Raw genomic sequence first — 26,156 nt, 5'->3', positions numbered from 1 at the left:
TAATTAACAGACAGCGAGCTTTTTTTCTGTCATTTTACACATTTATTTCTTAAGAATTCTTCCCAGAGAGTCATGCTGACAGTTTCCTTTCATTTACTGCAGCAGCATTTCTTCACCATGTACTCAAAATTGCATTTCTTTTTCAGTATCGCAGGATTAAATGTGTAAATTCTATATGACTTCCTTGCTTTATATCTTTCCTGGTGTGTAGATTCAAATATGAAAAAAAAGTTGCAAATGGAAAATCAATACAGGAGCCTCTTTAACTCGGTAAAGAAGCAGGCCGGACCATAACTTTCTCTTTTTGTTTCATTGTGAATATGCTAGACTGCGAGCTTCCTGTGTTTGGTTTGGCATGTGTGCGCCTTGACAGCAGGTCACCTTGCAGACTATTAACTTGGCGGGCAAAACCGATTGGGATAGGGTGATATGAAGCTGTATCTAAAAGTCAGCAGACCTCGAATTTGAATGTAAAAATGCCCATGAAAACAAAGTAATGTAGAGCTAGGCTTCATTATGTCACTCTCTTATTGGACAGTTGGTGGGTCATGTGCCACTTTCTATGCATTTCCAGAGCATTTTTGATGCTCTTTGAAATTCAACTTATATTATCCTCCCTCACACCAGCGCTGCTGTGATGAATAACTTTTCAGTGTGAAGTCATTTTTCATGAAGCACTTTTCTCGTCATCTAAAGGGCAAATGGAACTGAAATGGAGGTGCATGTAGTTTGTTCCCACATTCTCATTCCTTTGTACATATACGTTGTTCTCTGTGCTTTTCCCACATGGATTATATAGACAGCATCAATAGACGGTGGTAAGAGAACACAATGACTAACTGTATTTAATAGGATATAACGTTACAAAAATATAATTGATGTCTAATTCCCACTTATTCTGAGCTTAAGTTTGCTTCATGTGAACCTTTTCCATCTTATTTCCTGTGTTACATTCCTTTCAAGTTTCATTTTATTTTTAGTCATGGTTAAAAACAACAACAAACCAAAACAAAGAATAAGCGTAGCTTCATATAAAACGCACACCAAAACATGAAATGGTAATAAAATATGTTAAATTAGCTGTTTATTCCAATAAGTGCTGTCTTTGTGCCACGTAAGGTGTTTATTACAATTTCTTGGTTCAAAAATGTATGAAATCTCTTTTGTCAGGGTGTGTGACAGTTTTTAAAAAAAATAAGACACCTTAATTAATCCCACACTGAAGAAATTTACCTCTTACAGAAGCTCACAAGTCAGAAGGAAAAATCGAATCAGCATGCAAATAATGCTGTTTATTATTCCCACACAACACGAGTTTGTCTATTTATTTGAAACGTAATAAAATGACAGTAACTTGCATACGAATGCAACAAACATAACATAAACATTTTATTTATTCCTTGTTCTTGTAAAAAGTGGTTTTCTGTATAAAATAGCCAAACAAATCCGCTTTGCGTGTTGTGTCGCGTATTTACTGCTGATCGTTTTTGACGTCCCGCTGTAGCGCCCGTTACGGTAACAGGTGACGTCACTCCGATGGTGTTACGCCCATTGAGAAAAAAAAGAAGGAAAAAAGGAAAAAGAGAGCGAGAGAGAGCGAAAGAGTTTACTCTGCTGGACTCCGGGAGGCTGAAGCTCATCCTCACCATTCTCTACAGCGGAGGAACAAACCCGCAGCACGACATTAAACTGTGTTCAGAGTTGAAACTTTTCCAGCTTCAGAAGAAACGTCAGTGCTGAAGTTGGAGGTAACAAGGTGAGACTCAAACACAAGCAGCACAGTGCAGCTCTGTGAGCGTCGCGCGGCTAATTTCTGCAGCAGCTAGCTAATAGTTTTTGTCCCAAGGAAGCTGTCAACTTTTAGTTTACACCTGCTCGATAAATACTGTGGTTTATATAAATGAGCTCAGCGGACGAAATGTGTGTGTGTTTTTTTTTTTAATTTAAGCTCGTTTGTATTTGTAAGTTACTGGAGGCGCCAAAGTTCACTGATTTCCACAGTCTTTGCTTTCCACCAAGGATCGTGTTTTCCTGGCGCGAGCTGGCGTTCATTTCCTTTGGGGGGTTGGGGCTCAAAAGCATGCAAGGGGATACCAGTCTGAGCTAATTCTCTCTTTCTCTGTGTGCGTGTGTGCGCGCGCGCGCGTGTGTGTTTATGAAAGTCAGAGGCTTTCATTCAGAAACTTGAAAAGGCTTTTTCTCAACACTCCCCCCCCCCCCCCCCCATTCAGAGCTAATGAAGTCCTGGAAGACGAGCATCTGTGGGCGCTTAAGAGCCGCATGATATTGCCAGTATCTATCAGCAGCTCATTATTGGTCAAGTGCATGTTTGTTTTTCTCCGTATGTGTGTGGGTGTGAGTGCATTAGCCACAGAGGACAGCAAAGGTGGAGGATGATCCTGTGTTTTTGAGCCCTGATTCCTGCCTGTTGTTGGTTGAAGCAAGAAAAATATCATTAGATGTGTTGAACAAGGGATATCGTTGAGTTTTATTGTTTGGTTGTGTGTGAAGAAAAAAAAATCCTCGATTTCTAAGGAAAGGTATTGACTGGCTATCATCACAGTTTCACTGAGGATGTGGTTTTCAGTTAAAGGCTGAGGTCTCTCCAGAGCTGCACACAAATTACAGAGTGAGTTGCAGGTCTGGGGTTTTATCCAGCACCTGTATGTCTGTGTGTATTTTTAAACTGTATAAGACGCCTCAAACTTCCCCCACCTTAAAAAAAATTTCAAGGTAGCACATATTTAAATTTCAGATGTATTTTGATCTCTGCCGGTCTACTTTATCGTTAAGTGCTTTATTGTGGTTTTTCTGTTTTATTGAACAACTTCTCAAATGTCATGATGTTACTTTAGATGGCCGCTGAAGTGGAGTTAGAAATTCGTAGTATAAAGAAGGATATTATAAACACTGCATTCGATGTCAGCTTGACTGACGTGATGATTTAGCATGTTGTGTCAAAATATGAACGCCATCCTCGACCAGTAAAACTGCACAGTAGAATGCAGTGAACCCAGAAGACACCCCCGTGCTGTTGGGCCTGTTTGTGATCTTATGCTGAGCTCTAACAATTCTGGATTTACTCATTTTTATTGAGTTCTTATTTATTGAATTATCAGCCATGTCTTTCATAAGGTTGAGGGCAACTTACTGTGAAGAAACTACCCCAATACATTTTGGAGCTGTATAATCAGCTGCTTCTCAGACTCGAACTCTTTGACTGCAGCTGGAGATGGGTGTGGTATTTGAACCAGCTCTCCACCTGCTGTAGGTTCTGGTCAGAGCCTCCACCGTGTTTTACACATGGCGGTAGACACTCACTCATTTGAATGTTGGCAATACAAGCTGTAGACGCTACCCTCATAAACGATAACGGTGCCATCAGGCCACTTTAATTCTCACCAGTGGATTTTTTTGTTTGTTTTTTTTTTTTATGACTGTTCCTTTTTACAGCTGTGAAGCCAGGAGAAGGAGCTTGTTTTGAATGTTGTTGTGCAACATGATCGGGTGTAATAATCTCCCGTGAGACAATGAGAAAGAGGTGTAATAGCGTAAAGAGGACACAAGAAAGAGAGGACGGACAAAAGCAGATGGAAATCCAAACTGTCACCTTATTCTGCATCTCATTTCAAGTCTTAATTTTTATCTGTATCGAGTATAACGCTCGTGTGTTTCTGTACCAAAGTGCAGTAAACATGACGGTGCGTAACTGAAGGTGGAGAGGGAAGCCGGCGAGCTACAACTAGAAGATAAAAGAGAGCTGCTAATGTTTTGTGGCCTTGCTTTGTTGCCTCTTTCCTGTAAAGTTGTGTGTGTGTGTGTGTGTGTGTGTGTGTGTGTGTGTGCACGAGTGAAATGCATGTGACTGCATTTTGCGCAGTTATGTTTCCTGTTGTTTACCTTGGGAGCAAATTCCACGCAGGGTAGGGATTTATGACTGGAATGGCTCTTGCAATCTATGCCTAGCACATCGCCGCTCACACTTTGGAAAGTAGGAAGCACTTTGTTAAACTGGTAAATCTAACTTAAGATTTGCATGCAAACGTATCATGGCTGGAACTGTTTGCATTCGGGGGACACAGCGATACTGCTGGCTTCTTTTTCTGTGACTCTTTCTGGGTTAGCACAAGCCATCTTAGCAGTCATGGCTGAATATCCATTGTGTTTGCATGCACGTTAGAGTCAAGGCTACAAGGAGAATGTAAAGTTTGTCATCAATCAGATTTTGTTTTTCCAAACTTTTTAGCCAGACAACTTGTCAGTGATATTTAGTTTGGACTAATCCTGCAGCCTGAGAAGGTGTTTCCTGTCTTTGTCCCAGCATTTGGGCTGGTTATGCAGTGAGAGAACAGTCTCTGTGGCAGAGGTCACACAGACTTTTATTTGGTGTTGGTTGGACTTCTTTTCAGTAATGACTTTTCCTTAAAGTTAAGCTGTAGTGATAGGTTAGGTGTGGTTTTTCCCCTCTAAAGTAAGACTGTGTCACACATTGAGTTTGTTATTTAAATATATGCAAAGTATCGGAAAATCTCACGCCTGTGTGTGCTAATATTACTGAATCATTTACCTGATAAGGATGGACGGCTGATAGCATGTATCAATAACCATCATTAGAACTGTTTAACTGACCGACCTGTAATCATGTCAGCGTGCTGGATACATTTTAACACTTCAAGTTTTGTCATTTGGAGCTGACACATAAATCATACTTTCGCATACTCACTTGTACGAATAAGTGCTGCCAGCTTGCCATCACCTGTCATATGATGCCTGTCAAATCCTGTCGCTAGCACCGATTGGAAGATTTGCAGACTGTGTCTCACCTGGAGCCAGCTCAGGGTTGTTAGATCAGTGGTAGTCAAAGTGATGGCAGTAGCTAGCCAGTCAGTGACATTTTTACCTCATTTCCCCAATAATGTCATCATTATTGAGATGACATTGTTTTCTGCCTCATTCTTTTTTTCATATAGACACCTGCAGCAAAGATGCATCTGAGTGCATGCAAATAAATTCATGCGTGGACTGGTTTGTGTGTCTGCGTGTGTTTGGAGTGGGAATACTGATCTGTCATCACATGACAGAAAGCAAGAGGATATTTTTGACTTCTGACTGCTGGTTTGATTTACATATTAGAGTGTAATGTGACTGCATTTGCAGAGATGCTTGTCTGCCTCATCTCTGTGAATTTATGTATTTATTGTGGCACATTTCTTTCACCTATATGCTATTGTGGTTTTTGTGTTTTGGTCCCACACTGGGTTTAATGGAGGGTGTAGAGCAGTACTCTGATGGGTCCTCCTCCGCGTCTGGCCTACGACGAGGTAGATTTAGTCTGCAGTGCACGACTCAACCATCCTGAAATGCACATTTTAAAAACAAACACAGACGACTGATGACAACGCATAACAACACAGACAAGAACAGCGTCAGTCATAAGCAATCCCACAGAGCGATGATAGGACTACTGAGGGGTATTCTACCAACAAGTTCAACACAGAACAGCTTACTTACCCTGTTAAGCCGGCCTTTCTGCTTCAGGTTGCGAGCGTGCTCTCATAAAAATTAGCATTTTGCAAACATTAAAACGTTTTGGGACAACCCCCCCCCAAAATGTCATTCTTCTTAAACCCGAAATGATCCCTGTGTGCGCCGCCTACTCTAGTCAGACATTATCAGATGATAACGTTCAGTGTTGCTGTTTATTTCTAAGATTGCTGCTGCACATTAGGGCTCTGAAACTTTAAACTGGATATATTTAGACATTATATGTTAATGTCCCATAGCCTAATAAAGGAGGCATGGAAATCACTTTAGTTTGTTGCAGATCAAATTGTAATATTGATTGAGCAGGTAGTCTTGGTGTGTGTCCTCTGTTGTAGTAGCTGCAGTTCCAGCGGTGTGAAAGAGACTTGGCAACAGACTCGAATCAAGTACCACATTTATACATTAATGTGACAATGCAATGCTTCATTCAGTGGTTTTAGTAAGATACAACTCAACAACTTAAATTATATTCCCCTGGAAGAGAATCTGTATCAAATTTAAAACATACTGTAAAGACCAGAAGAGTTAAAAACAAACCAAATCTCTGAACATAATTATCAGATTTTATTATCAGTATAAGTTACCATGGTGATTTAGCCAGGTAAAAACCGAGCCTCTCTCGTGACACAGAAAACTCTGACTTAAAGCGAGACCTGGTTTGCTAATCCAGTAATCTGGTTTCATAGTACAGTCCTCTGGACTATGGTTCAGATCACCGCCAAAACCCACAGTACACTTTCTTTTATATACAGTTGAACAAAATGCCATGAGTGAGTAGAACAAAGTGCAAGCATTACCTTGTATGTGTGCAAGCTTTCATTTCTCTCCTAAGGAATCTTTGCTTTTACAGGCCATGTCTTTGTTGTCATTCACCTCTGTAATGGTGAGAGTGTGCATTATGTGTCCTGTAACTGACCTCAGTAACTGCTCTCGTCTTTTTCATCAATCTAGTTGCTTTAAGAAGTGAGGCAATGGAGCTAGCTTTGTGTGGAAACACAGCTAGCCTGTTTATGCCACTGATTGGGGTTTTTTTGTTGTTGTTTTTAAATGAAGATGTAAGGCTGTGCTCAGCCATTGTAGCAAGAGATACTTGTCCTTACAGGACAACAAACATGAATTATAGATTATGATGCTGTAAATAAACAGAATATGAAGTATTTCTCAAACATATGCAGCAGTAATATTAATCCATCATCTCTGCTTACCTTTCTGTAAAAGTCATCTGATGCCACTGATGGAAACGTACAAAGCCGACAAACAATTTAAATGATAATGGACTCTTTATGCAGGTGAACTCCTCTCTCATAGCGCTTACGTTTATTATTCTTTGTTTAGACATGCCATGTTGGTTTGCAGGGACTTTCCATTTCCATTTGGGTGCGACTACATTAGTAAATACAATTTGCAGTAATTACAAGCAATCTATGATACAATATTTGATAGAGATCTAGGCATTTTCCTTTGATTTCTGACTGTGTTTGAGTAAATGTAGCCACCACAGCTTTAGAACTGCTGGTGAGTTAACTTTGGCTTTGGTTAAAACACTTTGGGACCCCCCCCCCCCCCTAAGTTTCTGTCAAGGAAGGTGCATCCTGTGGGAAGCTGTAAAAGTATACATGTGAGCTGAGTGATGGTACCACAGGATAAGGTTGCACTGTTTGACTTCGATGTGTGTATTTTGTTTGTCTGCAGCAGGTGAAGTTTTGAATCCGCAGCAGGGTGTAAAGTGAGATTCTCTAGACCTCCAAACATAAAACACACCTTACTTGATAAATATACAAACACATTTTATCCCCATGATCTTACAAGCTTTAAAGTTTCATATTTGATATGCAAGTATGGGTAACAATTATTGCTAGGACATCATTAATCACAACAGGTGATAAATCAAAATGTGGCTCTTATCCAAACTGTCAACAGCAATAAATTTGTGCTCCATTCAAAGAAGGCTGCATTGCTCAGTGACCCCACAAACTTCCCTCACTCTTTTGTTTTCTTAGCCTTTCTCACACAGCTATAGTTTCTCTTCCTCACCCAGGCCTACTTTTCCCCTCTCCATGTCTGCCACCCGGCTTTGCTGTCCAAAGTGTTTTTAATCAGCCTGTCTGCCAACAACCCCCAACTTCCCTGCATGCTAACTTCTAAGGCAGCATTTTTTTCCAACTTGCTGGGTCGAGAGGGGGAACGTCCAGTTTAATGGGCCGCGACGCCAGGTCTGTTATGCAAATACAGGCATAACCCAGATTCACCCAAAGGCATGTACACGGACGAGTAACGCCTCTACTAAACGCTGACATTTCACAGATTCCAAAACTGCAAATTTCGTCACGCTCCGAACAAAATTCACTGAACCAACCATAAACGAAGACCAAAATTACGCATCACATTTGGAAAAACAGCAGCACAAACTTTGTCTTACTTGTGCTGTCTTGCATCCAAAACAAATGTTCACCGCTTCGCAGTGACGTTACCGTGATTCTATTGGCTCAAATGATTAAAAGGAGGGGTCAGTCGTGTAAATCGGGCAATAGAAGCCGAATTTACTGCTCCGCAGAATTTAAAATCGGAGTGACTGATTTCACTGTGCAAAAACAAGGCCCGTCATGTTTTATGAAAATGTGTCAACATCTGAACGTCGATGTTGTAACAAACTATAGTTTTATCTGTCCAAAGGATCGACGGGAATTATTTCCGTATCCAACATCGACCATTTAGGTGTCAGATTTCTTGCTGAATGCTCTGAATGATGTAAAAGTAAATGATTACGGGGGAAATGGATTCACTGCAAACTTCATTTCAACATTGTTATTAACAGACGTGTAATTTAACAATTGATGAGAGAGCTTTGTGAGCGGGCCAGCAGATGTAATTTTCCGTTTCTGTGCCCTTATTGTAGACATAATGATTTTAATTGCTCGTTGTTTATTTCATGTGTTGTGTCCAGAGCGCTCTAATGGTTATTGTATCCATCCAGTAGCTGATGATTGCTACCACTGAGAAACACAGACTGCCTATTTTTAGTGGATTTATCAAAATGAGAACATGAATCCACCTTTGCGCTTTGTTCAAATATTGTCTCAACTTCAAACATTTCATCTTTTTGGATGGGGAAAAAAAAAACAGATAATGAACATGGACAAAAATGTACTCCACTATTTAAAATCAGACCTGGTGCTCACGACTCAAACCACCTTAGTTTTAGTGCAGAGCCGTCTTATCGAAACACTTAAACATTTACGGCCTACTCTTGTCTTTGCCACTGAAGTGAGAGACTTAATCACTCAAAAATCTAAAGAGCTCTCCAAGATCAAAAACGTTTGTGGATGCCCTTCAGTGCAGCAAAGGATATTCATTCAGGTCGAGAGCAGAGTGATACTTACAGTCCACCTAAACCTGTTTTCTCAAACCTTCTGTTTTTGAGCAGTGGGTCCTAAACACTAAACAATGTTGTTGCTGCTCTTCTAGCTAGTTTGAAGTGGACTCTTTTAGAAAAATAAAACAAGTATCTGAAACATAATCAGTCTGCGAGGAAAATTTAATCCCAAATGCATAAAACCTGTTGTTGGTTGTTTACTTGGATATACTGTCATGTTATAGAGAAATACCCATGATTCAGTTATACAGTTATCAGTTTGCTAATCCAGTATTGATCTAGCAGTATACTGGTCTTTTGTTGTCCCACATCTATAAACATTAAATCTGCTGGTCGTTTATTTCAAACCATATGTTTGAATCCTCATAATTGCAACCTTCGCACTTTAGATATGTTAATGTGTGTGTATAAATCTAATCTATATATTTAAAAGAAAAAACTTTAATGAGTTATGAGTGATTATTTCTCCTTTGACCTGATCTTGATATGAGCTTGCTTACCCGCTGCTTTAAGTTCTCTTCAAGCGACTGTAACTAAATTCCCCAAATCACTGTTTTCAGGAGCTTGTGGTTATTGCAGTGTGGAAATTGCACAACCAAAATTGCAGTAGAGCAGAAGTGGCATCTGACATGATTGTGTCAGTTTTTTTATTGGCTGTTGCAGCTGTGATTCTGGGCAATCTGAAAGCCAAGCATAAGAATCCCAGTACATCAATAACAAGCAACATTACTGTATGTTGCTGTGAGTCTGTGCTGCTGTTTAACTAGATTCCAGTGTAATATGTTTCATCAGCTATGCTGTGGTGCATATCAGATAACTGGTTTGATATTTATAATTTCATATAACATTAGGTGGATTGTTACATGTTACAGTGAAGAACCTTTAAAGAAGACTGTGTTTAAATTCACTTAGTTTACCCTGGTCAGTATGACCCTCTGGGAGGGGATGTCGCCCTCTTTCTTTAAAGATCCATCATCTTACGGGAAACTCGGCATCCCTTTCTGTTTCTCCAGCAGTCTGTGCATCATACTGTCAATATTTTCCAGAAGATTTATGCTTTTAAGATACACATGGGGAATGTCGGGAAGTTACGACCCTAAGGAGGAAGAAAAATACTTACACATGGTGTTCAAAAGTTTCAGGTTTCTTACTTTCGATACATCTTTCTATAAAGTTATCTTTTTATTTTTTCTTATTGTTTTGGGGCAAAAAATATAGTCAAATCATTATAAAAGATGCTCTAAAAGGAGAATGTTGGCTGCCCATGTGAGCTTGAAGAGATTCAAAATGCAAATCACATATGGCAGTAAAAGCATTTCCCCTGTCCAGTGACTGTTCAGTCACTGGACACTTCCTTTTTCCTACTTTATCCAGGAAGTGCTAATCACCAGCTGTGGTTATGACACCCACAGGAGAGGGCAGAACTGTGAAGATGTTAGCCTAAAGAAAAGGAAGAATGCTTCAGCTCCCCAGTGGAGTTTTCACATAAACAAACAGAAGTATAATCTGAGTCTGCAGCATGTGTACAATATAAACACAGTGAAGACCTGCTTGTAAAAAGATTGTTACAAAGCCTGTAACAATTTTGCACAGTATTGCATTAGGAGGCAAAAAAGTAATAATTTAGGTTTTTTGGGGTTTTTTTTTTTGCTTTATTTAAAATTTATGAGATTAACAACAAAAATAATTTTAAAAAAAAGCAACAAAATTACTAATTGAATCAAAAGCGATGTCGTGACTTCTCACCTGCTCTCGACCACAAGAACACATATGAATAAATCACTGCTTCAAATGAGCCACTTCTTTTGATTTCTGTGTAATGATCCTCATCAATATACAAGAGACACGGGTGCCTAAAGCCCATGAAAACATTGCTTAAAAAATAAAAAGCATAAAAACAATGTTAAAACAGTATGCTAACGTACCAAAAAAAATCGTATAATTATTTTGCAAGTGGTGTAATTCTGACACTTTGTGCACCAAGGACAGTATAATGCTGTTTGAGTCCAACTCCTTTAAATCAAGAAAAATGTAAAACTCTCTCATATTAAAATGAAAACTGCAGTAAAAAGTGAGTTGTGCTGTTCACAGTATAGTAACTTATAATAGCTGCTGCTTGTTTTGGTGCTGAACTAGTCCCTAGAAAGAAATAGTTGCATATGAGTGTATCTGGAGGTGCAATTTTTGATACCGGATGCTTTTTGGTTTTCTATTGTAGTCTCAGTTCTGCATTAGCTGATCACTTTTAAAAGAACTTAGCTTGAACTTAAACAAACCCTAGAAGCCTAACTGACCCATTTTAACATGTATGTATTGTTTCAGGTCTGGGTGACTATGGACTCTGAGAGGTGGGGGAAACAGGGGTTACATGCACCTGGAAGCTATACAGTGGGTTCCTGGGTGTGTGGGTGGGTGGGGGCTCAGGTCTGTAGATGCATTCATACGGCTGTTCGTGTAAACAGGTGTGAAGCAGGAGTTTGCTGACGGTCACAGTCAGCCCTCACAAGTCTGCGTAATGTTTAAAACACCAAATCCAGTGACGCACATCGAGGGAGTGAGTCATCAAATTGAGGGATCGGGACCATCTTTTGCCATCACACACATGCAATTCACTTTCGGCCACACAAGCATCCACAGTACCACAAACGCACCCACCCACAGTGGCTTCCAAAGAGAGCTTCATATGCTATGCTTAAGGTTGCTTTCTGCATTCAACACAGGCTCATAATGTTTGTAAAGCAGATTGCGTTATTCTTTGTGTGCACACATTGAGGTCTTCAATAAGGGGCCTGGAGCCGTTTGCATCTGCCGTCCACTTCATTCATCTTGACTGCTTAAGAGTGGAGATGCAACAATGACTCTGCCTCCATCAGCTGCAACGGCTCAAGGTCCTCGTAGAATGTCGCAGTGCAGATGCAAACATGTGACCGTGGTTTATGTCAGCTAGGAATCTTTAACTCAGTGAGACCAGTGCTAGGGTACGGGAGTTTGATTTCAAACTCCCCTTAAAGCGGTACATTTAAGGGGCTGTTTTGTTCATACCTTTATACCTTCCTGGCACCTCACAGGGGTGAATGATAAATGAGTTTTTTGTTTAGGGGGGAGCTGAGCTGTTGATGGTAGAAGTTATTGTAGCTAAGGATGTGATGGTTATTAGCTGAGTGAAGGATTCAATATTGCAACCCCTTGTTGGGTTTTTTGTTTAAATGAATTAGTAATGTTATCACTATATTACAGCGGTTGTGTAACACAGCAGACACGCTCCTGCAGCTGCATTACAGATCTCCTCTGCTAACACACAGATTGGATGTTGTCGATGAGAAAGATGAACTATTTTGATCTATAAAGTATTTGGATGCCTTTTGTCAAAATAAGCAGACATATGGGTTAGGGGTGGATAATATAGCCTCAAAATAATATCACAGTATTTCAAGAAAATATTTCTATTGATACGGGAAAAATATGTTTTATTGGTGTTTGCAGGCAGCGGGATTTATAACGACTTAACCTTGTAAGGCATTATAGCCTTGCCTTGTCCCATTGTTGTGCAGACTAGGACATGTAAAGGCGTTGTATTGTTTAAGCAATAATATTGTCATATGACATTTTTTTTATATCATGGAAAAATTTATACCACCTACATAATCTGTCACAACCCCTTATAGAAGCATTCATTTGGAGCAGTACATAACCACATTGCTTAATAACATATGGATATTGACCTATGAGTAAAGAAGGCTGCTAATGCTCTCACTACTAATGCTATCCACACTCTGAGTAACGAAACTAGTTCTTTTAATTTCCATGTAATAAATCTAAAAACAGTGCTACATTCCTGTACAGAGTCTCGATGGAGGATTCGTTAGAACAGAAATGAAGTCGCGGTGGTGACGGCACACTGGCAGTTTTGAAATGTTAACTATTAAGCTACAATTTTAGCCACAAAGAAAAAAAAATGATCCAAAAATCTTTTCCTGTTTTTGCTATCTCACCTTTAACAAGAAGATTAAACCGGAAATGCTCCCAAATAGTAGACAAGCCACACTTTACTGGATGCTGGATAGTCACCATGTTTAACAGCTCACTAGGAGTGCTCTTTGGTGACATGTTTGTGTATCGTTGTATCGATGTAATAGTAAGACCAGCTTTCTTTTTTGTTTTCCTCAGGATTCTAGGATTTATAGTTACCGTTTTTAATCTTAAAAGTGTAACTTTAGTTTCGTAACACTGAATATTGGTCAAGCTGCATTCCTATTCTCTTGTTCATGGTAGATACTCGCAGTATGATACCAGTCTTGCAACATTACAGTTAGCAAGAAAGCTAAATGGTTCCTTTAAACAGCTGCTTTTTATTGCCAAGTGCAGCTTTTGGGCAAAGCTAAAGGTAAAATGTTTCAATCTGGAGCTCAGAAACAAAGAGGAGACTGTTCTGTGTTCAGTTACCTGGACGTAGTTGTGTCACCCACAGTAACAGTTTTCCAGCCTTGGAGTCTCCAAGTTTCTGCAAAGTTCCTGCTAATTTCATGTCCTTACTTTGCCTTTGTGTCATCTTGTCCTCTGTGACATTTCATCTTTCTCTGCCCCCCAGTGTGAACGAGGAACTGAGTGTACCTCTGAGAGAGCAGCAGAGACACAAACTAGAAGGGAAGCAGGGGGTAAAGAAAAAGATGGAAAAGCAAAATTAAAATCTTTACTTTCCCACATGGTAATCCTATTATATCAACTCTCCTTTTCCTTCTCTCTTTAACACATTTCCATCTGTCATCTCTATTTCTTTTTCTATCTTTCTTTTTTTTTTTTTTTTAATGCACACTGTACTGGTTTGACCTCATGTTTGGTTTGATTTCATTTTCTCCCCTTCCATTTCCTGCTCTCGTATCTCGATTGGATAAAAGGCTGATTGATTGTATTCGATGTTCTTATGGGTGCCGGATATTCCCATAAAAGCTTTCAAAGCAGAATTTCTCGTCTGTCAGTCTCTGCACTGTATTTTGTGCTCTTGTGTCTTTGTTGGTCCCTGTTTCACTGGTTTTTCACACATTTATTTTTAAAACAAACCGTATGCCACAGTACAGGCAAGCCACACGTCACGTGTTAACTAAAGAGGACAAAAGAACGAGCCAGCAGTGCTGTTACCAGGCAGCATGTGGTGTAGTGAGGTTACCGCTACGGCCCAACAAACGCTCTGCAGTAAAACTGGTGTATGATTTTACAGTTTGGATTTGTACACATTAACAACAACATGTCCACTAAAGCAGTTTGGGATATGTCACTTCATAGTCAGGAATCTCATCTGACATAACTAAGAAATCCGATGATCCCAAAATCCTGACAACTTTGTGGAGTAGCTCCAGTCACTCACTTGTTGCTGTGTTTATCTGCACCACCACCTCATGAAGGCGGTCAGATTCTAGACCGGCAACCTGCATCAATACTTCCACGCTTATGTAAATGCCAGCCCACCTCCGAGAGGGTCACATGATGTGGGATGACTTGCAAAGATAAATGTGCCACTGTTGGTGTGAATGATCACCGTCAGTGAGCTTTAACATCGTCACAGTTAGCTAATCATTAAAATTACAGATATGAGAGTGGCATTAATTTCTTGTGTAACCCTGAGCTAAATTGCCAATACATTCATTTCCAAAATCTCAATTCAGTTTAGGTCTGATGACTCCAGGTAGAATAAGATTAGAGATTTGTCTTTCTCCCTGTTCACCCTACGAGCTCCTCCACGTACTTCAAGCCTAATTAAATTTACTGGCACTAATACTAGGAGAACAGTCCTGTGCAGCAGAAAATCTCTGAAGGCTCTTGAGCGGCTAGTACAGAAAATCAGCACGTAGCGCACTTGCTCTTATAGAAATGTCAAGGACCGACACTGTAACACTGAGATTTCTGTGGGTGCAGCTCAAGATGAACAGACGTCACCTTGAGGAGGCTGTACCTCTGAAACTAAACAGTGACAGAATCTGTATGCATTTGTTTCTGACTTGTATAGTGCTACAACCTCATCACATGGATGCTGTTTATCACACCAAAGCTGGCTGTGTGTGGGATTCAGCCTGACAGACGATGTCTGTGTGGACTGTGTGTGTAGCGTTGGTATTTGCTGTGTCAGCAGGGTCTCTGGGTGGCGTGTTGTTCAGAGAACTATCATGGAAAATTCCACTGGACATGGGTTTTATCTATTGTGTGTGTGTGTGTGTGTGTGTGTGTGTGTGTGTGTGTGTGTGTGTGTGTGTGTGTGTGTGTGTGTGATGATATAGAGTGGCTATTGTTTGAGTTTGTAGGAGAGACAGAAGTGGTCCCACTGGACGGGTAAAATCCATGCGAACATTTTGTGTTGAAAATATTGTTTCAGCTCATCTATTCTTAATGCAGCCGTTCATACCAACCGTGTAATTTCACTGGACGAATTTGCAACATTTCATTTTTCCAAGCTTGATTGATTTATGGTTTGTTTGTTTCATTTTTTTTTAAATACAAATAAACTGATCTGACCAATCAAAACGCGCTTCAGTACTGAATATACAATACAGCTTCAAGTCCTGAATCAAACCGTGCTGCCTTTGCATGAGAATGGGATGAACCCAGAATCTCAGTTTCTTCTTTTTTTTTTTTCTAGAAAAAAGCAGAAAAGTTAGTAATTGGTTTTTGGGGTTGTTTTGTGAGAACCTCAAACATGGTTAATGATAATTTTCATAACTTGAAATGAAAATATAACCTGTAGATTTCAAAAACTTAAGGCCAAATTTTGCAAACAACAAAGTTGTATACAACTATCTAAACACTAACTACACTACAATCTACACTCCAAACATGCTAAATGTCACAAATCTATCCCCCAAAAGTCGCCGTCACTATCGCCCTCCCTTCAAAATGCACAACTGCAGCTTGGGACACAGCGGACAAAAAGTCATTCCTGTTGCCCTGCATGTCTGTAGTTTGAATTGAAGCAGAGTCACACGATCATATACTTGAGGATGCATGGACTACAACACATACTAGGATGCTTATGTGTCCAGCAGCATGGAAGTGCTGAACTTCCTTTGAAATTCTAAAATGTTGAATAACTGAGTTATTATTACTAAATTTCTATCAAACTTAATCTGCGTCATTACACTTTGATGTTTCATCAGCATCGCAGCAGGTAACTAAGGCTTTGCGACACAGACTCGCATGGCAGCCTTTCAAATCGATAAAATTAGAGTCCGACTTCTTCATACATTGGGTGCCAATAAATAGAGCCTTCTTAGTGAGTGACAGCTGGATGCCGTCTTATTTAAATCTCTGACTTCTAGAGTGTGGCGTTCCCCTGAAGATATGGACGTAGGCAGGTTTGGGGTTTTTTTTTTTTTCCCAGACCTGAAGGATTGAGTGTAGGTGATCTGCTAAGGCTTTCAAGCGACGCACAATCACAGACGAAGATTTTCCAATTGTTGCTAAGTAATACATTTATGCCACCAAAATCAGAGTTACTGTGGGATCATTTAAGAACGATAAAATCTGTGGATTCCTTTGAGTCTGGGAGGATAAAAACATCAATATGTTCAGATTTCAATAGATGATGACGAGGGCTGTTGGACTGATCTGGCACCTCTGAGAAGTTATTCATGCTAAAGGGAGCAGTAATTTCTAAGGTCAAGGGTGCATTCGCTTTTCCACTAAAGAATATTGCAGCTTTAATTTTCAAACATTAATAAAAAAATGATAATGTTTCTGTGTAGTTTCACCAAGTCTGACAAGTTTTCAAGGACGATAAAGTGTTTTCTTATTCAAATAAATATTAATCTTAACAAAGCAACACATCCCTTGGACTATACTTTTAGCTTAACTGTATGCACATACACACTTTGTTTAGTGGCATCATAAATTGCCCTGTTAGTGAGCAGATGATTCCATATGTCGGTCAAACTGACAGTAAGCATAAAAGATTTGAATCTTAGCTAGCAGCCTTGTAGGAGCCGACTGTAACGTTCGTTCTTGTGTTGCAGAGAGTTTGATGTCAACAGAACAGCTGTGGTTTCTGTGACTTTCCTATAAAGATCGGTGCATGTATGTCGGGTCTGTTATCATGTGTGGCCTCCTTACTGTCCCCTGCTCTTATCTTGGTCTCCTCACATTTGCTTCACACCTCTAATGACTCAGCATTTTTATTTTAGCATGGAAAGCGTGTATATTTTCCAACACATTTTACCTTATGTTATACCAAATATTTTGAATCTACCTGGGGTATTTCTTTTTGTTAATCTTGATTAGTGTTGCATATATAACCTGCAATGTACTGTGAGAAAAAAGGGCCAGTTTTTACAATAACATTATTACAATAATGGTTTTTGCTCCCTTTTTATAAATGGCAAGCTTCCACTGCTGTTACTTGAACGTGCCTGTTCAGCTTTACTGTTTTTACAGCAGCATGCCAAAACACACACACCATCACACACTTTCTGATGCCAATCTCCAGTTCCACCACATCCCAGAGGTGCTCCACTTTTGAGATTGAGATCTGGTGACTGTGGAAGCCACTTGAGTTCGGTGAACTGATTGTTATGTTCCAGAACCTGTTTGGCACGATTTTGTGTTTGTGTTTAGCTTCTGAGATCAGACAAGAGCAGGCATGCTCAGGGTGGCCAAAGCAAGGCTAAAATGAAAGGGGGCAAATATAAGTTCACAACTGAAACAGTCACTGGAATTCCTCCAGGAACCTGAACTTGGTGAAGCACAACCAAGGAATGTTTCAATTCAGTTTTACTTTTGTTGTGATTTGGCAATACATCAGTCGCCTCAAGTTGCTTTATATTGTAAGGTAATGACCCTTTAACACTGGAGAGAAAACCCCAAAAATCACACAAACCCCCTATGAGCAAGCACTTTGGTGACAGCAGGAAGGAAAAACTCCCTTTAAACAGGAAGAAACTTCGGGGAGGGGCGGGGGAACACAGCACCTTCTTCCTGTAGTTACTTTTGTTGCTCCTGCCCCAGAAACATCCAGCCAATAATAATAATGGACTGAACATTATTTCTACTACTGGAAAATTATGACAAATTTAAAAATATTTCATTTTAAAAATTCAGTTACAGCATTGTTTTAAGGAAGACCCAGAGCAGAGCAGAATTTGTAGTGTGTTATGCAGGAATGTGATCGTGGCCCTTTTAACAGCAGCATTTAGTAAGTAGTAACACTAAGTGAGCTAAATCTGTACTCACCTTATCTTGTTTTCCAACCTTCCCATGACTGCTATGTCTTATCTGCCTCTTTTTCCCTGTTCCACCCCCTCTCCTTGGAAAGACCCTCTATTTTGTTTATGTCTGTTCTCTCCGTCATCCTGTAAAAGCTTTTCCTTTTTTCCTTTTTTAACTTTAGCGGCTTGCTATTACTTTGGGAAGGAGGTTGCTTTGGTCACAGTGTGAACAGAGGACTGACAGACGTGTGTGTGTGTGTGTGTGTGTGTGTGTGTGTGTGTGTGTGTGTGTGTGTGTTGATGGTCATAAAGGAAGCACGCTGTCCTGAGGGGCTGTGATTACATTAACCTCGTGCCTATTGAGTTAATGTGAATCATACACCATGCTCACTCGGAGCTGTGCTTCAAAACCGTAAAGTGTGTATGTATAACTGCTGCCAGAGCGTGTAGCTGATTCTTAAAACAACTTGCTGTGTGCTGAGCAAACTTTGCCGGATAAATATATGACCAGATTTTGGGAGGGGAAAAAATGCTCATGTCAAATTATTAAAGATTAGAGTGCTAATTATGTTCAGATAGAGCGTGGTGCTGTAGTTTTTGTGTTCATTAGCAATAGTCTGTCCTGTTTTGGTGTTTTTGTTTGTCTGCACACAGCTGTTCCAGAGGCATCCGCAGTTGTTTTCCAACCTTTCAATAGCTATTATTCATCCTCGGTTACAGAAACCAGATTCCACAGAGCTCATTAATCCATCTGAACAAGCATCCAGCTTTGATGTGCCTTTGCACTATTTGATCATTGTGCCAGACTCTTCTCTTAGGAAGATGCTTAACTTCTATATTGTTATAATGCTAACTGTATTGTCCTTTGAATGTTTTTTGGGGCGGGCTTAGTGAGCAGGTCTGACTGTGAAACCACGTGCTTATTGGTGAATGACTTGTTTGACAAGTCATTAGAAAATAAGCATGTTTTATAACATGGATTCTTCTTTTTGGCCAAAACCATGACATTTTATTCAGTGTGACCCAAGGTGACTGTCTAAGCAAATAAATTAAATAAAAGTTGTTTTCCCATTGGCTTCTATAGGACTGCAAGTCTTTTGGCAACCAAAGATATCACCGTCATGTGGCCTTGAGATAGAATGCTATGTTGTTTTTCCCCTCGCTCAACCATCACTCCAATAGATCAGACTGTCTTCTAGCCACCTGTATATTTGTGTTGACCCATTCATTTATTTTTAAAAAGCCAGTTTAATTACTTTATATGCCGCTAACTTAAGCTATACCAATATACCATAAATTATGAGTAGATTAATATTCTATAAGAGCGAGCTGAGCGTAAAAGCGAAGCTCTCAATTTACTGGTCAATCTACATCCCTACCCTCACCTATGGTCACGAGCTGTGGGTAGTGACCGAAGGGTAGCTGGCCTCTCCTTTAGAGATGGGGTGAGAAGTTCGGCCATTCGGGAGGGGCTCAGAGTAGAGCCGCTGCTCCTCCGCATCGAAAGGAGCCAGTTGAGGTGGTTCGGGCATCTGACAAGGATGCCCCCTGGGCGCCTCCTGGGTGAGGTGTTCCGGGCCTGTCCCACCAGGAGGAGGCCCCAGGGCAGACCCCGGACACGCTGGAGAGATTATATCTTTCGGCTGGCCTGGGAACGCCTTGGTGTTCCCCCAGACAAGCTGGAGGAGGTGGCTGGGGAAAGGGAGGTCTGGGCTTCTCTGCTTAGGCTGCTGCCCCCACGACCCGGCCCCGGATAAGCTGAAGCAGATGGATGGATAATATTCTATATTCTGAAGTCTGTATCACAAAAAATAGTTCCTAAAAAAACAATTCTTGTGAGAATGTGTCAGTCTCTCTAATGTGGGGAAACTTTGGCCTGACCTGATTCTCCCCACGCTGTCCAGAACTGCTGTGTGAAAACACCTTTGCACTGTGGGAAATCTGCTCCACTTTCTTCTGCAGAATTACTCAGAAATACTGGCGTTCACAACCTCGCTGAAGTTCTCCTGGTTGTATTTGTTTAACATTCTTGCGTCTTTCTCTTTCCTTCTTCTTTTTTGTTCTCTTTCAACAATACAGCTGTAATGGAAAGGAGAAGCCGGTGCACGTTTTCTTTTCCACCTTCCCCCAATTGCTTGACGTACAGTCGAGGGTGAGGTAATGGCTGATATTAGTCCTGGGCTGAGGTGAATAAGGACACTGTTGTCCTTCACCGTCTCTGTCAGGTCGCATCGGCGTGTACTCAAACTATTGTTGCCACGGCAACGAGATCCGTGAGCACAGATTGTTTTTTTACTTTTTGCGGGTGGGGGCTGGAATTGGGATTCGCAGTTTGAACTGCTATTGAAGTAAAAAAGTGCATGTAACACCTGGGTGAGACTGGCACACGTGTGTGTGTGTGTGTGTGTGTGTGTGTGTGTGTGTGTGTGTGTGTGTGTGTGTGTGTGTGTGTTAAATGGAGAGAGTTAGGTAACCCTGTTCTTTGTAAGCATGCTGTGTGACACGCTCTAAATCTCGTCTGTCATCCTCCTTTCCCAGGTGGTTAACACGCTCTGCTGTGCTCCCTTTTGAGCCGCCCCATCCTCCCTCCCCATCCTTTGACTCTGCCTCTTCCAACATGTCCTCTCAAGACACTGCCATCAAGGGGTCTCGACCTGTGACCCCTCCACTGCCTTCTCCAAGATCCCCACGGTCTCCAGGTATATACATAAATACATACACACAACACCCTCTTATGTGTCACCTGACAGTTAAGTACTCAGCTCATTTACAGAGCAAAATCCATCGACAACCTACAATGTGAATGTCAAATCAGCACTTTACTTTAACAAGACTGTCCATTTTGCTGAAATTTGATCACAGAAACTCGAAATGGAACTCAGTAGTTTGTATGGCCCCCACGTACTTGCCTGACAACATGGGGGCAAGCTCCTAATGAGATGACAGATGATGTCATGGGGTGATTGCTTCCCGGATCTGGACCGGGGCATCACTGAGCTCCTGGACAGTCTGAGGTTCGACCTGTTGGTGTCAGATGAACCCAAGCATGATGTCCCAGAGGTGTTCTGTTAGATTTAGGTCAGGTGAGCATGGGGGCCAGTCAAAAAGATGAGCAGGGGAAAATCTCATTGGCCTCCACCTGTTAAAGCATTGTTTCAGAAGTGTATATTAGAGGGGTGATTGGTACAGAGTCCAAAATTCAAAGTCTCCAGAGAAAACAAAGACTGATGGATTGTCTTATACACCATTTCCATATGCATGTGCCAAGTAAGTGCGCTATCAGAGTAACCTGTCCCAATGTCATGGCCACATGTGTTAATAGGTGTCTGCTCTCCAACTGATCTGGGATCTATAATCATTTCTTCTGTATTAATGTGCAAGTGATGCTCATCATACCAGTTCATGAGCCTATGCAGTCCTGCTTTATGGCTGGAAATATCAGAGTTGGCTGTGAGCAAATTAAGAATAAGTTTCATCAGAAAAAGCTACACAGTCATTTACATACAGAATAAAGAAGCAAGGTGAGCTAACACAAATAAGTATTAACTTAACTTTAGGAACAGTGCACTGTTAGAGCGCTCACTATAAACAGATCAGAGTACAAACAGTATGTGTTGCATTGATGTGAACCTACTGTGCACGTTAACCCAGTTCTTGTTAATATTATAGTGGTGGTGGGATGGTTCACTTATAATTAAACGTCCCTGATGCTGTGAGATGTTTAATGTGACTGACTTCATCGTGTGAGAGCGTCGAGCTCACACTGAGGTGGTTTACAGCTGTGATGTGGCACGGAGGAGCATTAGCATCTCTCAATCCGAGGCCACGGTTCATTTATTTGCACAATGTATTACAGGCACAGAACGTTTCCCTGTTCTAGCTCTAATTTGTTGCAATGTAACACACTGAGGATTTTTTTTCCCCCCACTTCAGAATCTCTGCACCTCCCGGCCTGCAGACACAGAGATCGCTCGCCTTCCCCTATGAGAGGCTACCTCATCCCCAGCCCTCTTCCCACACGCAGAAACAGGACCTGCTCAGCGTGAGGGCACACACACACACACACATCTATAGATATTAACGAGAGGAAACAAATTCACAAGTCAATGAAGCAAGTGTAATATTCGCTGCTATGAGGCTTGTCATTGCTGGTAAATAATCTCGTGCTGGACGCTGCATGGTGATCAGTTTCTTAATCAGACTGTCAGATTAGCATGTTCAGTGAGACCTTCTGTGTCTAACCACTGACAATGAATCCCCCCCCCATCGCACGTGTGGGAACTTCTTATCGGAAAACTTTATGGGAAGCGTCTACGGCAGCAGCACTGCTGTTTCCAAGCACGAAGCGCATCACAGCTTTTATCATTCGTGTCCTGGAATTTCCTCTTCGCAAATTCATTCATTGTTACCATTTCATGCAGCATTCAAGCAGCATTTGTGGGGTATTCGTAGGAAGGCATGTGTAAATGATTAATATGTGGCTGATGCAGACAAACAGCAGTGCATGCCAGCACTTTTCACAATCTGCTCAGTGTCACAGTTTGTCAGTTCTCTTCAGCTGCTCTTCAGAAGACTCAATTTAAACATAAACTTTTAAACAATGAGGTCAGCACATGCATTACTCTGTATTTTATGTATTAGCACATGTATTTTTTTCACTCTTGGCTCTGTGTGATGTAAACAAGAGTTTATATTCTGTGAATCGTGCAAAGCTACTCTGGTTGTTGAAGAGCATAATAAGATCTGCTTTAAAGTAAATATGTTTTTAAAAGCTCATTCAGGGCCAGCCTGGCGCTGTCTGCAGGTTGCCCTGCAGCAGTCCTGTTTGTCACTCGGCTGACTCGCAGGATTGGATCTCCTGGAGAGCAGATAGGACGGAGCCAGCTGGTTAGCAGCCAACGACCTTTCAAAATAAAATGCTTATTTCATATATGGCGGGTCTTCGCGAGTGTTTTTAAAAATCTTACGAGGGATCTGCTTCTGCTGGTTCATCAGTCTGCTCTGTGCTCACTTCTCCCATCCCTCTCTCTGTAATGTGCTTCCTGTGTAGGACGGCTCGTGCATCGGAGGGACCCGTGTTTACTGGCGTGTGTAAATATTTCTCGCGCTCCAAAGGCCATGGATTTATCACGCCATCGGACGGGGGCGCTGACATCTTTGTCCACATCTCAGAGTAAGTGTGTGTGTGCTTTGCGGATTAATGTGTTCGTGGTCAGCGTGGGGAAGCACCTGTGGTGTGGAGAGTGCACACACCTCACACCATCGTTCTGTGGGTGAAAGGTCAGGATGTGTTTATTGCTCTGTCACTGATGAGGTGCGTGTGTAGCTTTGGTTTGAATCACTGATGTTAAAGTTTGTCAGCTCCCTTTGTAGGAGTAAAAGGAAACACACACACAGCAAGGCGACGACGAGTGTAGGAGGACCGCAGAATATCTGATGACCTTCACTGCGGTACCTTTGTTATCACCCACAGGTCTAAAACACACAGACGTTAGCGGCGCGCACACGAACACTTAAACACCTACGTACACATAGAAACAGCTCATTGGATACTTTTTAAGCACAAAACAATAAAATAGTTCACAAAGCCTTTGAGTGACTTTTCCACGTGTGTTTGTCGAACATAACAGGACCAGGCTTATCCTCAGCAACAAGGCTTAATGACACAATAACACAGCCTAGTGATGTTTATTGATAATATGTTATTGATATATTGATATTAACCCTCATTTCCTCCTCTGGCATTTTTCTTTTTTTGATTTAGAGATCATTTTGACTGTGTTAAAGCTTTCCCCAGTGTCCTTTGCTCTGCCATCTATACTCTGTTAATGCGTTTTGCACCCTTTGACACAAATGCACAAAATCTGAACTCCTCATGGATCTGGGGGGTGGGGTGTTTGGGCTGGGAGGGGGGGTAGTGCTTGTTGACAGTGCAAATGGCCCCGAGAAAGAAGTTGTTAGTGAAGCTGAGACGCTGACCATAGGGCAGCAGGTTAAACAGGTGGTGAGCAAGAGGTCACCTGTGATGGCCCTGGTTTTCCTGCGACAGGAGGATCTGGCGAAGGCTTCCAGGGGTGGCAGAGGGCAGGCATTGATTTTTTTAGGGGGGTCGGTGTTATTTACCCTCTGCACAGCCTTCCTGTTGTCAGTAATGGCCCCTGCGTACCAAACACCCAGGCAGTAGGAGAGTACGCTCTCCACTGAGGAGCTGTAGACGGCCAGCAGCAACTTTCAGTCCAAGTTATTCTCCCTCTGGACAGAGAAAGTGCAGCTGCTGCTGGGCCTCCTTTACCAGGGTGTTGGTGTTGTGGGACCAGGTGGGGGGCGTGACTGATTGAGGCCATTTGGCGAGGAATCAGACTTGTTAAAGCAGCCAAACGTGTTTGGCTGCTGCAGTATTTGATCAAATAAAACTAAGATGAGCCTGCACCAATAGGACAGTAATTTAAAAAAGAAAAGATCACACAGTGAAGACGATGTAATGTATTGCATTCCTGCAAAATATGAAAAATAAGCCTTTTATTGATCATGTTAGTGTGTCTTTGTGGTCTCTGTGTGCACAGCGTTTAACTGTCTGCACTTTGAGCCCACACATCATATCTAAACAATGTTTGTCACAAAAATATCCAGATTTGTGATGTTGATGCTGCTGGGTTTCTTGAATAATTAGATGAGCGATGAGTCGTGCGCATAGACGGATATGAAAACGAAACCACACGAGAAATCATCGCTCGAGAATCCCGTTCATTAACTTTACACTAAAATCTACAAAGAAAGCCCGAGAGCTATAATAATACTGTTTGTTATTATTGTTCATGTCCTCTTCAACAGGAAGTGTCTCATCTTCTGGTTTCTCGTTTGTTTTTAAATAAGAGAGAGGTATGCCTTTTTAGGAAAATTTGACGTCTTTGCTCTGTGGCTAACTTGTTAAAGTGGAACATGAGAGGCACAAACTGGGTGAATGGAGTCAAATGGCCACTTGAGTGGCAGAGTGATCATTTGTCTCTACTTGAAAAATACTCAGCTGAAGTACTTTTACCTAACAATGGCTGATGAGACTGAGCTGTGTTACTGGTTCCTTCTGTTTCCCCTGAATCAACAGTGAGCACAAAACTGTATTCGATTCCATTTACAGCTAATCCAACACTCGGGAGGCTAAAAGGAGACAAATGAGTTTAGCGTGTCTGTAAAATCCAGCTGGGTTTGAACCCCTCTATCTCTCTGTCTCCTCCAGCATCGAGGGCGAGTATGTGCCGGTGGAAGGCGATGAAGTGAGCTACAAGGTTTGCTGCATCCCTCCTAAACTCGAGAAGATCCAGGCAGTGGAGGTGACCATAACCCATCTCAAACCTGGGACCAAACACGAAACCTGGTCGGGGCACACCGTCGACAGCTGAACACCTGAACCGCACTGATGGGAGGGAAGAGGAGTGGGTGGAGTCAGCATGATTGGGGGGGCGGGGTGGAAGAATGAAGTAGGGAGGGGGGGGGGGGGATAAAAACCTGGGAGTGGTGGAGGAGCCAGAGGTGGTGCATACAGTTGGTTTGAGTGGTATGCGAATAGATTTCTGAATAGAGTGGGAGACTTCACATTAGGTTAGAGTTTTAGATCCCTGTTTAAAAAAAAATTGATAGTGAGATGTTTGAAAAAAGAAACAAGAGTTTCCATTTCCTGGAAGTTTTCACAGATTTTCGTTTGGAAGAGCTGAACTGGCCGTGGCTGCTGAAGAACCCATGAACCCAGCGCCATGGGGTTATTCTACAAACTACACTGTGAGGCGTACTCCTCTGTTTGTGCCTACTTCTATCTAATAATGTGTGTTTGACATGTTTGGATGGCTCAACAAGTGAATTAAAGAACTTTCACCTGGTTTGACTGAGTGTGTTCCTCATTTTGTTTTTGTTTCAGCTGTGGGAAAGTGATGGGAAGGGTTTTTGTTTTGTTTTTAATCTTTAAAAGAGTTTCAGCTCTGTGTGTGTTGAGTTGCATTAAGATCAGGACCATAGCAGGTCAGCCTGTTCTGTGTCTGACTGGTGAATTTTATGTGCTCCGC

General features: G+C 41.5%; 1 protein-coding gene across 1 annotated transcript; it reads left to right on the top strand.

Annotated features, from left to right (window-relative positions):
- Positions 1-1,582: 1,582 nt before the first annotated feature.
- carhsp1 (calcium regulated heat stable protein 1) lies at positions 1,583-25,554 on the top strand. Its single transcript, XM_063470465.1, has 5 exons — positions 1,583-1,756; positions 20,641-20,801; positions 22,036-22,144; positions 23,153-23,275; positions 25,337-25,554. Exons 2-5 carry the CDS (start codon positions 20,720-20,722, stop codon positions 25,497-25,499), a joined length of 477 nt encoding a protein of 158 aa, XP_063326535.1. The 5' UTR covers positions 1,583-1,756; positions 20,641-20,719; the 3' UTR covers positions 25,500-25,554.
- Positions 25,555-26,156: the final 602 nt, after the last annotated feature.

This window comes from Pelmatolapia mariae, linkage group LG4 (assembly GCF_036321145.2).
Source record: "Pelmatolapia mariae isolate MD_Pm_ZW linkage group LG4, Pm_UMD_F_2, whole genome shotgun sequence".
Lineage (NCBI taxonomy): Eukaryota > Metazoa > Chordata > Actinopteri > Cichliformes > Cichlidae > Pelmatolapia > Pelmatolapia mariae.
This window is presented reverse-complemented; position numbering and strand designations above follow the sequence as displayed.

Coding starts and splice junctions, on each gene's coding strand:
- carhsp1 (XM_063470465.1), top strand. CDS start 20,720: ATGTCCTCTCAAGACACTGCCATCAAGGGGTCTCGACCTGTGACCCCT. Junction 20,802..22,035: donor AAGATCCCCACGGTCTCCAG/GTATATACATAA, acceptor CCCCCACTTCAG/AATCTCTGCACCTCCCGGCC. Junction 22,145..23,152: donor AGAAACAGGACCTGCTCAGC/GTGAGGGCACAC, acceptor CTTCCTGTGTAG/GACGGCTCGTGCATCGGAGG.